The sequence below is a fragment of the Pan troglodytes genome, chromosome 3 (assembly GCF_028858775.2).
Source record: "Pan troglodytes isolate AG18354 chromosome 3, NHGRI_mPanTro3-v2.0_pri, whole genome shotgun sequence".
Classification (NCBI taxonomy): Eukaryota; Metazoa; Chordata; class Mammalia; order Primates; family Hominidae; genus Pan; species Pan troglodytes.
In genome coordinates, this window is record NC_072401.2 from 26,844,472 (window position 1) to 26,856,710 (window position 12,239).

Consider the following 12,239-nt stretch of genomic DNA (forward strand, 5'->3'; position numbering starts at 1 on the left):
GTCAAACACATGAAATCATCAGATCTCATGAGAACCCACTCACTATCATGAGAACAGCATGGGGGAAACCGCCTCCATGATCACCTGCTACCAGGTTCCTCCCTCGACACGTGGGGATTATGGGGATTACAATTCAAGAGATTTGGGTAAGAACACAGAGCCAAACCGTTATCAACCACCACACCTGCCTAATTTTTAATATTTTTGTAGAGATGGGGGTCTTGCTTTATTGCCCAAGGCTGGTCTTGAACTCTTGGCTTCAAGTGATTCTCCTGACTTGGCCTCCCAAAGTGCTGCAATTACAGGTGTGAGCCATAGTGCCTAAGAAAGAAACATCTTATAGGATGTTTCTTCATTAAAAACATGTTTAATAGATGAGATTGTCCAGAACACATCTTGCTTTGATCACCTTTGTTAGTGGCCAAGGACAACTGGTTATACCTAGCCAAGTTTCGAGCAGCATTGCCATTAAATGTGGTTTTTAAGGTAAGAGCAGGTTCGAAACTAGAAATTGAAATAGGACAAAGGCTGACATAGTGTCTTATTCTTCTTGTGTGACTTAAACTATTTTCTGCACCTGTGGGTGGAGAATGAGTAAACTTTTAAAAGTAAAATTACATATTTATTTAATAATGTATTTTCAAATATTAACCTCTTCAATCATATTCAATAGGTACAATATTTAAGTAGTTTCTGAATGTTTTGTTTTTATAAATTATATAGATGAACATCTGTGAAGATACATCATTGTTCATTTGTTGTAATAGCATATTAGGTCCATAAGGAGATAGATTTGTGTGTCTTGTTCATTGATGTATACCAGCTACCTATAATTGTCCCCCTACTAGAGGTGCTCAATACTATTTGGTGAATGAACAAATCTGGACACAGGGAGCAAAAGTAGTCTTACTAATGAGCCTGTTATGTTTTTGTGTGTGTGTGTGTGTAAATTACTAAGCAGCTTCTTAGTATCATTTAACTTTTCATACTATTTGTTATCATAGAATATAGTAATAATGTATATCACCTATTTGTTTTCTTCTTCTGGTTCATATTTGCCTTGGGGGTATGGATCAGGTGGCCTATTTTTTCTCCAATCAAATGCTGCTTCATGGTTCAGAAATCCCAGTACTTTTGAGCTGCCTAAAATTTATATACTGTTTACAGCAGATTGGTGTAAAGTTTAGTTTAATTATGAGTTTGGATTGTTGATGCTTTTTTAAAACTTCTCTCCAGCACATACTTCACCGTGTTTCTTGTCTTATTTAGTTTTAATCCCATTATTTTATCTCATTTTCTGTGTTAAATAGAAGATTTGTGAAATAGAGAAAAATAAATTACTTCTAGTTTCACAACCCAAGGGCAAGTAGGGTGTCCCTGTGAGCTTGTTTTTTCAGCCAGCTATGTTTTTCGAATCAAAGTTCTACTGCTGTTACTAGACAGCATTCTAGATAGATTAGATTTTTGCTTTTTGGTTTTTTTTTTTTTTTTTTTGGTAGCAGTGTAATTACTATATTTTTCTGTATTCAAAAAAGTTTTTTCTTGTTTTTTTTTTTCCTTCTTTTTGTGATTTTTGAGTTGGTTTTCCTATGTGAAGCATCTGTTAGCCAGAAAAGGTGTTAAGATGGTGTAGTTTTGATAACTTTTATCACATTTGTCCTCAGTACATTTATGGTCATATTCACCTATCTATTTAAGGAAGTATATAGAAGCAAATGTATGTGGTTTGGGAGAAAACAATACCTCCTCTGTGAGCAAAACAGAAGTATATATATTAATGTGTATGCAGGTTTTTTACTTACTTGAAAATTCTAATGGATTGGAGGATATGTGGGAACCTCAATACTATTTACAGGTAGGAAGCACCATGTTTAACGATAGATTGCAGCTTTAAAAAAAATCTCATACTTCCAGGTGTATGAAATCAGATTTACCTACACTAACTAGCATTTTCCCCAGCTGTTCTTACTTTGAATATAAAATCATTGTTTTCTTAGAAGAGGAAAGCTAGTGAAATTAAAGTAAAATGAATTTGCTAGTTTTAAATTTTACTTATGACATATATATGGTGAAGAATGTAAATTTTCTTGAGCCATGGTATTATATGAGCCTTACTGGGCGGTGATGGTAAGCAGATGTTTTCTTTGTTCCCACTGTCAGCCTGAGGGAAAAGTATACAGAACATAGAGCAAGAAGGAAAGGGCATTTTACAAATCAACTATATCCTGGTTCATTTTTGCTTTGTTTTTGTTGTTGTTGTTGTTATTAAAGCCCAGAATCATAACTTTTTTCCTTTAAATGTATGCCAGGATTATTACATTTAATTAAAACTAGATTTTATATAGTATGCAGAAAATTTGAGAATCCTACTCATGCAAGTGAGATATTGACAGTCTATACTTAGCAAAAAGATAAGTTGGGTAGTAGCAGCGATTCTTTGTTACAATGAGGAATTAACTCATTTCATGGAGTTAAAAGGGCCCCTAGACACGTAAGGATTGATTTTTTTCCCATTGTTAAATACACCATATACCTATTATCAAAAATGTTTTACATAATAATTGCCTATACATGATTGGTCCAACTTATTTCTGGTTTGATTCTCAACAAGATTATGTCAGTAGACACCTTATTTTTAAAATAGAGTGCAAATAAAGATAAAAAATGTGTACCTTCTTTCCCAGTGTCCCTACTTCAAGATGGAGAGACAGTATAATCAGTTATTGATTTATAATTCATTAAATTATAATCAAGCTGTGAGTAATTGATAGCTGACTGCTGTCATTCTGCTGAGAAATGATTATTTTGGTTGCATAAAATAAATACCACATTATGAATTTTGTTTAATCAAATTAGTAGTGGAAGTGGACTTTGGTAAGTGCAGGATGCATGTAGTACCTTAGCATAACTTGACAGTTTTTAATGTGTATCCCTATGGAGATTTATTAAGTAATTAGAATTTAGTTTGATTGTGACCTCGGAATTATGTATTGTCTTTTTTTGTTTTATTTTGTTGTGTTTGAGATAGGGTCTCAATCCTGTTGCCCAGGCTGGAGTGCAGTGGCTCAGTCACAACTCACTGCAGCCTCCATTCCCAGGCTCAGGTAATCCTCTCACTTTAGCCTTCAAGTAGCTAGGACTACAGACTCCAGCTGCTACACCCAGCTATTTTTTGTATTTTTAGATGAGACGGGGTTTTGCTATGTTATCCAGGCTGGTCTTGAACTCCTGTGCTCAAGCAGTCCACCCACCTTGGCCTCCCAAAGTGTTGAGATTACAGGCGTGAGCTCTTGCGCCCAGCTAAAATTATGCATTGTCAACCTGCCTCATTCCTTTTGAGTTTTTTTCAGAAAACTAATTTTCTTATTCTTTCCATACTCCAATATATACAGTAACCATTAGCTTTAATGAGATAAATAGGAATGTGATTGCATATGCATTAGAAAGATCAGGATTGCATGCAATTAATAGAAATGTCTTATTATATACAGAAGAAGCAATTTGATCTTAGTAACATTTATGAGATTTCTAGCCTTAGGATGGCACCTAGAAGGATGTATCATTTTGTGTAAAATACTGTCCAGACTCAACAGGCAAATATATTGAGCTCTTTTGCACATATCTTCTGTGGGGCAGGAGTGTTGTTGCACAGGCGTGTTTTGTAATTGTCGACTTGATCTAATGGGCATTTCCAAAAAAGGACTTAGATATTTTAATTAATATTTACTTGTTAATCTAATATTGACAGAATTTCAGAGCATCAAGGAGCAAAATTTACAGTTGAATTTTGAGTGCGATGAATCTGTTACTAGCCATGTAATTAAACCTGTGTTAGAGCCTGTGTTGCATACATCCCAAAGGGCACTTGCTGGTTACATATTTAGTATTTGTAGCTGGTATGATGGGTGGCAGCATCATTAAAATGCTTTATCTCATTTGTTAACTGTGTGTCTCTAAAATTTTTACCATTTTAAGCCTTAGGTAGAATTTGGTCATACCTCACTTTGCCTCTCTTTATAAAGTATAATACTGCATATTCACATATGTATAAATATCTATATCTAAAGAAGTATTTTAAAGAGTATCTTAAACTTTTTGGCTTTTGTACACTATTCTATATATAACCTTTAATGAAGTTTTATTGTAATCGTATGCTACAGTGGTACATTTAATCAGTGTAAAAAATTGTTTTGTGGAAAAAGATTCAGATTTTTGCATTTAATTCCATAGCTGGAATTCGTGGGTTGATCAGTAGTTCAGTGTTTTGAAATCTGTGTTCCTCAGCTACTTTGCTGATGTTACCAGTAAAACATTGTGTTTTGTTTCTTTCTTTGTTTTTGAGACAGGGTCTTGCTCTGTCATCCAGGCTAGAGTGGACTGGTGCGATCTCAGCTCACTGCAGCCTCGAATTCCTGGACTCAAGTGATCCTCTTACCTCAGCCTCCTGAGTACCTGGGATTAGGGGCTCACGCCACCATGCCGGGCTAATTTTTGTACTTTTTGTAGAGACAGGGTTTCACCATGTCTCAAATTCCTGCAATCAAAACAATCCACCCACCTTGGGCTCCCAAAGTGCTAGGATTACAGGCATGAGCTACCATACCTTGCCTTGTTTCTTGATTTTAGAAATTGAATATCATGTGGGATAAAATCAAACAGAACTAATTATACATCTTCTTTCAAAAACTTGGGTTATTTGCCCATTTTTTGTGCTATTTCAATTAAAGCCATTTTTCAATATTTTAGGTTTAATGAAAATACTAAAATATTCCAGTCACAGATACTTAATTGCTTGTGAATTATCAATTCATAAACAGTATCTTAGGACAAATGAACAAAATGAACTAAATGGGATCCTATGACTTTTATCATCAAAGTTAATAATCTTGTGGAACATTACAAATACAGTAGAGAAATCTTTAAGTCAAATAAGACTTCATATCCTATAACTGTGTTTATGAACAAGTTACTTAACTGTTTATAATTGTAGTCTTGCTTCAAGGTCTTTTTCAAGTGCTGTGTCTTCACTGTCTCAGAAGTTTACACTTCCTATTTCAGAGGAAATAACAGGTTATCACATAGAAACCACAGTTTATTCTTCATATACTTATTTATCTCTATTAAAATCGTATTTAGTTCCTTTAGTTATTTTGGCTTAACTACTTATAGCTAAAAATGATAATAATTACTAGCTATTATTGAGTATTTACTGTGTTTCAGGCACTATTCCCTCTCCTCCTCTCTTCTCTCCCCTCTCCCCTCTCCCCCTCCCCTCTCGCCTCTCCCCTCCCGCCTCTTGCCTCTCCCCTCCCGCCTCTTGCCTCTCCCCTCTCCCCTCTTGCCTCTCCCCTCTCCCCTCCCGCCTCTCCCCTCTCCCCTCCCCTCTCCCCTCCCCTCTCCTCTCCCCTCCCCTCTCTCTTCCCCTCTCCCCTCTCCTCCCCTCTCCTCTCTCCTCCCCTCTCCTCCCCTCCCCCCTTTCCTTTCCTACCCCCTTTCCTTTCCTCTCCTCTTTCCTCTTTTTGATGGAGTCCTGCTCTGTCTCTCATGCTGGAGTGCAGTGGCGTGATCTTGGCTCACTGCAACCACTGCCTCCTGGGTTCAAGCGATTCTCCTGCCTCAGCCTCCCAAGTAGCTGGGATTACAGGCACGTGCCACCACACCCGGCTAATTTTTGTATTTTTAGTAGAGGCAGGGTTTCACCATGTTGGCCAGACTGGTCTCGAACTCCTGACCTCAGGTGATCTGCCTGCCTTGGCCTCCCAAAGTACTGGGATTACAGGTGTGAGCCACTGCGCCCAGCCTTATGTGTTTTCTGTATATTAATTAATATGTTTAATTCCCTCAACAACTCTTTGAGGTAAGCACAGTCACTGTGTCCTTTTTACAGATGAGGAAACAGGTCTAGAAAGTCAAGTAACTTCAGGGTTACACAGCAAGTAAATATGGAATCATGGATTTGAACCCAGCCAATCTTACTCTAGAGTCTTTCTCTTAACTGCCATGTTGTACTCCAGTTCCAGCCTGAATTGTGCTTTCTTGCCTTTGCTCTTGCTTTTCTCTTTGCCCTCTCGCAACCGGTTGAAATGCTTCTATGTTAGGCCATTTTAAAAATAGGCAAATTAAATAGTTAAAATCTGGGAAGTCTCATCTCTGCCTAATGCTTAATTACTTTGTGACATTGGGCTTGTTGCTTTTTACATTTTTAAAATGAAGCCTATGTATACCCACTAGAATTTTCTTTTTCTTTTTCTTTTCTTTTTTTAAAATATATTATTTATTTTTTTTTTATTTTATTTTTTTGAGACAGAGTCTTGCTGTGTCACCCAGGCTGGAGTGCAGTGGCACGATCATGACTCACTGCATCCTTGAACCCTTGGGCTCAGTCTCTTGTCCCACTTCAGCCTCCTGAGTAGCTGCAAGTACAGACAAGTACCACAACACCAGGCTAATAGAATTATTTTATAATGATTACATAGGGTATATAACGAATGTATAGCATAGTGCCTGACACATGATAAACTTTGTGAGAGTCTTTGGCTAGCTGTTTTATTGGTAAGTCATCTCTAAAAGATACCTGTCCTCCCCATCTAATCTGTGTGTTACTTGTTCAGAGTGCATTTGTAAGGCTTACTTAGGGCATGTTGTTTGCATGTTTAAATGTGTGTTTTGTAATTTTGGGATACAGATGCTTACCAGAGGATTTCTGTCTTCATGTTCTTCAGTGAGATTGAAGTATAAGTCATAAAGGAGATTTTATGATGCCTGAAAAGCTTTCTGTAGAGTGTATCATAAAGCTTACTTAACTTTATTTTCTTTATTTTTTTTTTCCAGGAAATTTGGTGAGCGGCCTCCACCTAAACGACTTACTAGGTGAGTATTATATTAGTCAGCTTTTTACACATACATTTTATGAAAGTATAAATCCTATTGTTTTAGATATTATATTAATAGGTACCCTTAAAGTCATTCAAATATTACTGTCTAGAGCATAAACTTATTCTCAAACTTCCTTTCCCTCATCTCTCCTCCCCTCCCTCACCAAAAACAGGAACAAAAGGATATAGTTGAAAAGGGAAAATGAAACCTTTCTTAGAATTAGTCTTGAGTCTTATGTAGTGAATACAACATGGACGGCAGTGCAGGTAGCTTTCTATATCTAGCTATGGTTAGCCCATCACAATTTGTTGATTGCAGGTAAGATTTGAAAGTAAATGCTTTTAGGAAAGAATTTTAAGGAAAACAGTTTTTACCCATTTTAAGAAAACACACGTTTTATCTATTTTTAATGAGTATAAGTTGTACAATATACATTTTAATTATGAATGTTGAAAGTATTGGTCTTAAAAATGATTTTTAAAATTTCCAGCAGCCAGAATTGTAAAATAAAGAGACCTAGTTCTATGGCCATGTCCTAGAGTCAGTGCAAACCTTGCGTTTTTAGCAGTTTATTTTTGGTGTCTTTCAAGAAAATGAGATATATATATATATATATATATGTATATGTATGTATGTGTCTGTCCTTTTTCTTCATAAACTCAACTGAGATCACACTCTATCATTGTTCTACACCTTTTCACGCCACTTAACAGTACATCTTCTACCTTGATATTTCCCCTTAATGGCTCCATGGTTTTTCATAGCTTTCATACCACTTTTAATATTTCACATTGATGACCATTTAGGTTATTTCCAAATTATTGCTATTATTTTAAAAAGCTGTTACACTTAAAGAACAATGGGGACCTACAGAAGGATACAAAGGACAGTTTGAAGGGGAAATCTGGGACACTTTGGTTATCAAGGTAAATAATGATAGTAATGGATTAAAACCTGTATAATAAAACAACAGCTTTGAAGTCTATACTGAGATAATTAATCTCAGGATAAATATTATTTATATAAATAAAAGTCATTTATAATTAATAAATGGGGCAAAGAGGATAGCTTTTCCTTACAGATGCATGTTGCCTAATAAATGTAGAAGGACAAAAACCTGGACAAAATATGTAAAAACCGTTTTCCAGGTATTGAACATCAGGTATAGAAGGATAAGTGATTCCTGAGAAACTGGGAGTCCACAGAGGGCAAGACAGTTAGCAGGGCTGCAAAGTGGAGAGGAATTAACTGTATAAAGAGGTCCAGAGATCTACAGAGGTTTCCTTTCAGTCTTCAGCTGCATATTGATCAGCATGCGTGTGTAAGAAAACTACTCCGTGGTGGGGATTGGGGAAAAATATCCCAAAAAATCAGAGGAAACAATTTCTAAAGTTCACTTAGGGCTATGAATTGTGCCTGTTAACAGTAGCCAGAGTGGAAAAATCTCATAATTTATGGGGCATTCGCTAGAGTGCTCAGAAGGGTTTTGTTTCAGTAGTGATATAAAATTGGGTCCAGGCATGATGCTCTGTTTTCACTGGCAAACTTAAAGAAGGATTGAAGGGAACAAACTTAATTGTGTACCAGAACAAAGCTCAAGAATACAGGAATAGAAAAATATCCAGCACTCCCTCAGAAAGGCAAAATCAAAATATACCAGTCATACAAAGGAGCAAGAAAATATCCATAACAAGAAAAATCAGTGAATCAAAACCAACCCAGAAATGACACAGATGATAGAATTATTAGATAAGAACATTAAAACAGTAAATTTTTTTTGTTTTTTTGTAGAGACAGGGTCTCACTATGTTGCCCAGGCTCATCTTGAACTCTTGGCTTCAAACAATCCTCCTGCTTCCTTGGCCTCCCAAAATGCTGGGATTACAGGTGTGATCCACGGTGCCCAGCCTAAAACAGTTATTATATTTGTGTTCTATATGTCCAAGATGTCAAGATCAAGAGCTGGGAAACTTTTTCTTTAAAGAGTCAGATGGTACATATTTTAGGTTTTGTTGCCCATATAACCTCCATCATACTACTCCCTTCTGTTGTAGCACAAAAGCAGCAATAGACCATGTGTAAACAATTAGAGTGTCTGTACAGTGAAGTATAGCTTTATTTGTAAAATGGGTGGTGGGTAGGATTTGGCCTACAGACTGTAATTAGTAGAACCTGAGCTAGAGGAGAGGTTAAATAGAGACATAGAAGATTACACACACACACACACACACACACACACACACACACACACACACACACTCTCTCTCTCTCTCAAATTAAATCTCTAAAGATGAAAAGTTTAATATTTAAGGTGGAAAAGTACACTTGGGATTAATTTCAGAATGGACAAAGAGGAGATTAGTAAACATGAAGACATAGCAATAGATACTATCTAAAATGAAGCACACAAAGAAAAAGTCTGAAAAAAGTGGTGAGCATTAGTGAGCCATGTTTTATTGTCAGGTGACCTCATATATATGTAGTTAGTCATCGTAGGAAGAGTATGAATAAAACAATATATGAAGAAATAATGGCAAAAATGTTCTAACTGGAAAATTAGTGAAAACTGTAAAACCACAGATCAAAGCTGGGTGCTGTGGTTCACGCCTGTAATCCCAGTACTTTGGGAAGCTGAGGCGGGCAGATCTCTTGAGCTTAGGAGTTCAAGATCAGCATGGGCAACATGGCGAAACCGTGTCTGTACCAGAAAGTTAGAAAAAAAAAGCCGGGAGTTGTGGCACGTGCCTGTAGTCCCAGCTTCTTGGGAGACTGAGATGGGAGGATCACTTGAGCCCAGGAGACAGAGGTTGCAGTGAGCTGAGATCACACCACTGCACTCCAGCCTGGGTGACAGAATGAGACCCCATCTAAAAAAAAAATCAGTTAATCATGAGTACAGAAACCACCCAGAAGCACTTTATAATCAAATTGATTAAAGTCAGTGATAAAGAAAAAAACAACAGAAAACCAAAGACAAATTATGCACAGAGGAACAAAGAGAGGATGACAACAGGTTTTTCATCTGAAACCTTGCTATGGATAAGACAGAGCAAGTGCTTTGAAGTGCTCAAGGGGGACCTATACTTGTCAACCTAGAATTCTATACCCAGTAGATATATACCGTTTTAGGCATATTAAAAATTGAAAGAATTTATTGCAAATAGGCCTTAGCTACAGTGTTAAAATTCTTCAAGCAGAAGGATGATCATACTAGATAGAAATCCGATTCTGTACAAATTACCAATATCAAGAACAAGAAAGGTGACATCACTATAGAGTCACAGATGTTTGAAGGATAATAAGCGAATATTATAATTAACTTTTTGCCAATAATATTCAACTTTTGAAGAAATGCACACAATTTCTTGAAACTAGCAAACTACCAAAGCTTACTCAAGAAGAAACAGGTAACTTGAACTTGTAAACCTTCTGACAAAACTGCAGGCCCAGATGGCTTCACTGTTGAATTCTACTGTATATTTAAGAAAAAAATTATCTCAATTCCATACATACTCTTTCAGAAAATTGGAGAGCAGGACATACTTCTCAGTTCATTCTGTGAGCATAGCATTACCCTGTTGCGAAAAGTAGGCAAGACATTACAAGAAAATGAAATTACTGTCCAGTATCCCTTGTGAACATAGTTATAAAAAGTCTTAACAAATTTTCAAATGGAATCCAACAATATATTGAGGGGATGATACATCTTGACCTAGTGAGCTTTATCTCAGGAATGGAAAACAGTTCATGTAATTCAGTATATTAATAGAACAAAAAAGGAAAATCATATCGTTATCTCGGGATTTAGAAAAAGCTTTTGACATCCATTTTTAATAGAAATTCTCAGCAAACTTGGAATAAAAGAGAATTTCCTCATCATAGGGTGCCTGTGAAAAAACTACATTTAACAACATGCTGATTGGTGAAACACTGAATGTTTTTCCTCTAACATCAGGAACAACACAAGGATGTCTGCTTTCACAGATTTCATTTAACATTGTATTTTGAGGTACTATAAGGCCAGAAAAAGAAATGAAAGACGTCTTGATGGGAAAGAAAGAAGTGAAACTGTCTTTATTTGCAGATATGATCATATGTATAGAAAATTCTGCGGAATCTTGCTACTAGAACTGATAAGTGAGTTTAGCAAGGTATTAGGATACATGATTAACATACACAACTAAATTGTATTTCTGTATACTGATGAACAATGGGAAATTGGAATTTGAAAGCAATACAATTTACACAGTAGTATAAAAATATATGTCAGGAAAAGTCTGACAAAAGGTGCAAAAACTCTACACTGAAGACTACCAAACGTTACTGGGAGAACTTGAAGTCCTAATTAAATGTTCTTCAGGTAGAAGACCTAATATTGTTGAAATGGGCTGGGTGTGATGATTCACGCCTATAATCCCAGCACATTGAAAGGCCAAGGTGTGAGGATCACTTAAGGCTAGGAGTTTGAAACCAGCTTGGGCAACCAAGTGAGACCTTGTCTCTACAAATAATAAAAAAAATTAGCTGGGCATGTTGGCATGTGTCTGTGGTCCCAGCTACATTGGGAAGCTGAGGCAGGAGGATTGCCTGAGCCCAGGAGGTTAAGGCTGCTGTAATCCATGTTTGTGCCCCTGCACTCCAGCCTAGATGACAGAGCGAGACCCTGTCTCAAATAAATATATATATGGTTAAAATGTCAGTTCTTCTCAAATTGATCCTGTGGATTCAACACAATCACAGTCAAAATCTCAGCAGGCTTTTTTGTAACAGTTGACAAGCTGTTTCTAAAATTTATATAGAAATGCAAATAACCTTGAAAAAAAGAAAAAAGAACTTACACTGCCTGGTTTCAAAGCTTACTATAAAGCTATGGTAATTTAAAGTATTGTATTGGCATAAAGATAGCTAAGTAGACCATTGTGACAGAATAGTGGCCAGAAATAGTTCTTCAGATATGTGGTCAGTTACTTTCCAGTCAAGGTGCAAAGGCAATTTAGCTAGATTTTTTTTTAAATGGTAGTCTTTTCTAACAGTTGATTGTAGAACAATTGGATATCCATTCCTCCTTCAACCCACCCCCCACACACAAAGTAACTACAGTCTATACATAGTACCATATTAAAAAAATAGCTCAATGTAGACCTAAATGTAAAACTTTAAAGTATACAGCTTTTAGAAGAAAACATAGGAGAAAATGTTGTTTATTAGGCTAACATTTCTTAGACACTGAAACACAATCTGTGGAAGAAACTGATAAATTTTACTTCATCAAAATAAAAAACAAAGATGAAAAGGACTCTGAAAAGTAAATAATAAGGAAACAATCCATTTTTAAAGGGTGGAAATGGTCTGAACAGATACTA

At 36.3% G+C, this 12,239-nt stretch overlaps 1 protein-coding gene across 7 annotated transcripts in view; it reads left to right on the forward strand.

The window, feature by feature from the left end:
* RBPJ (recombination signal binding protein for immunoglobulin kappa J region) overlaps positions 1–12,239 on the forward strand; it is a 115,625-nt gene that overhangs the window by 60,184 nt on the left and 43,202 nt on the right. For all 7 annotated transcript variants that reach the window (XM_001166354.7, XM_054682815.2, XM_517135.8 and 4 more), the window contains one exon: positions 6,832–6,870. In XM_001166354.7, coding sequence (XP_001166354.2) covers positions 6,832–6,870 — 39 coding nt within the window. The remainder of the gene's footprint in view (positions 1–6,831; positions 6,871–12,239) is intronic.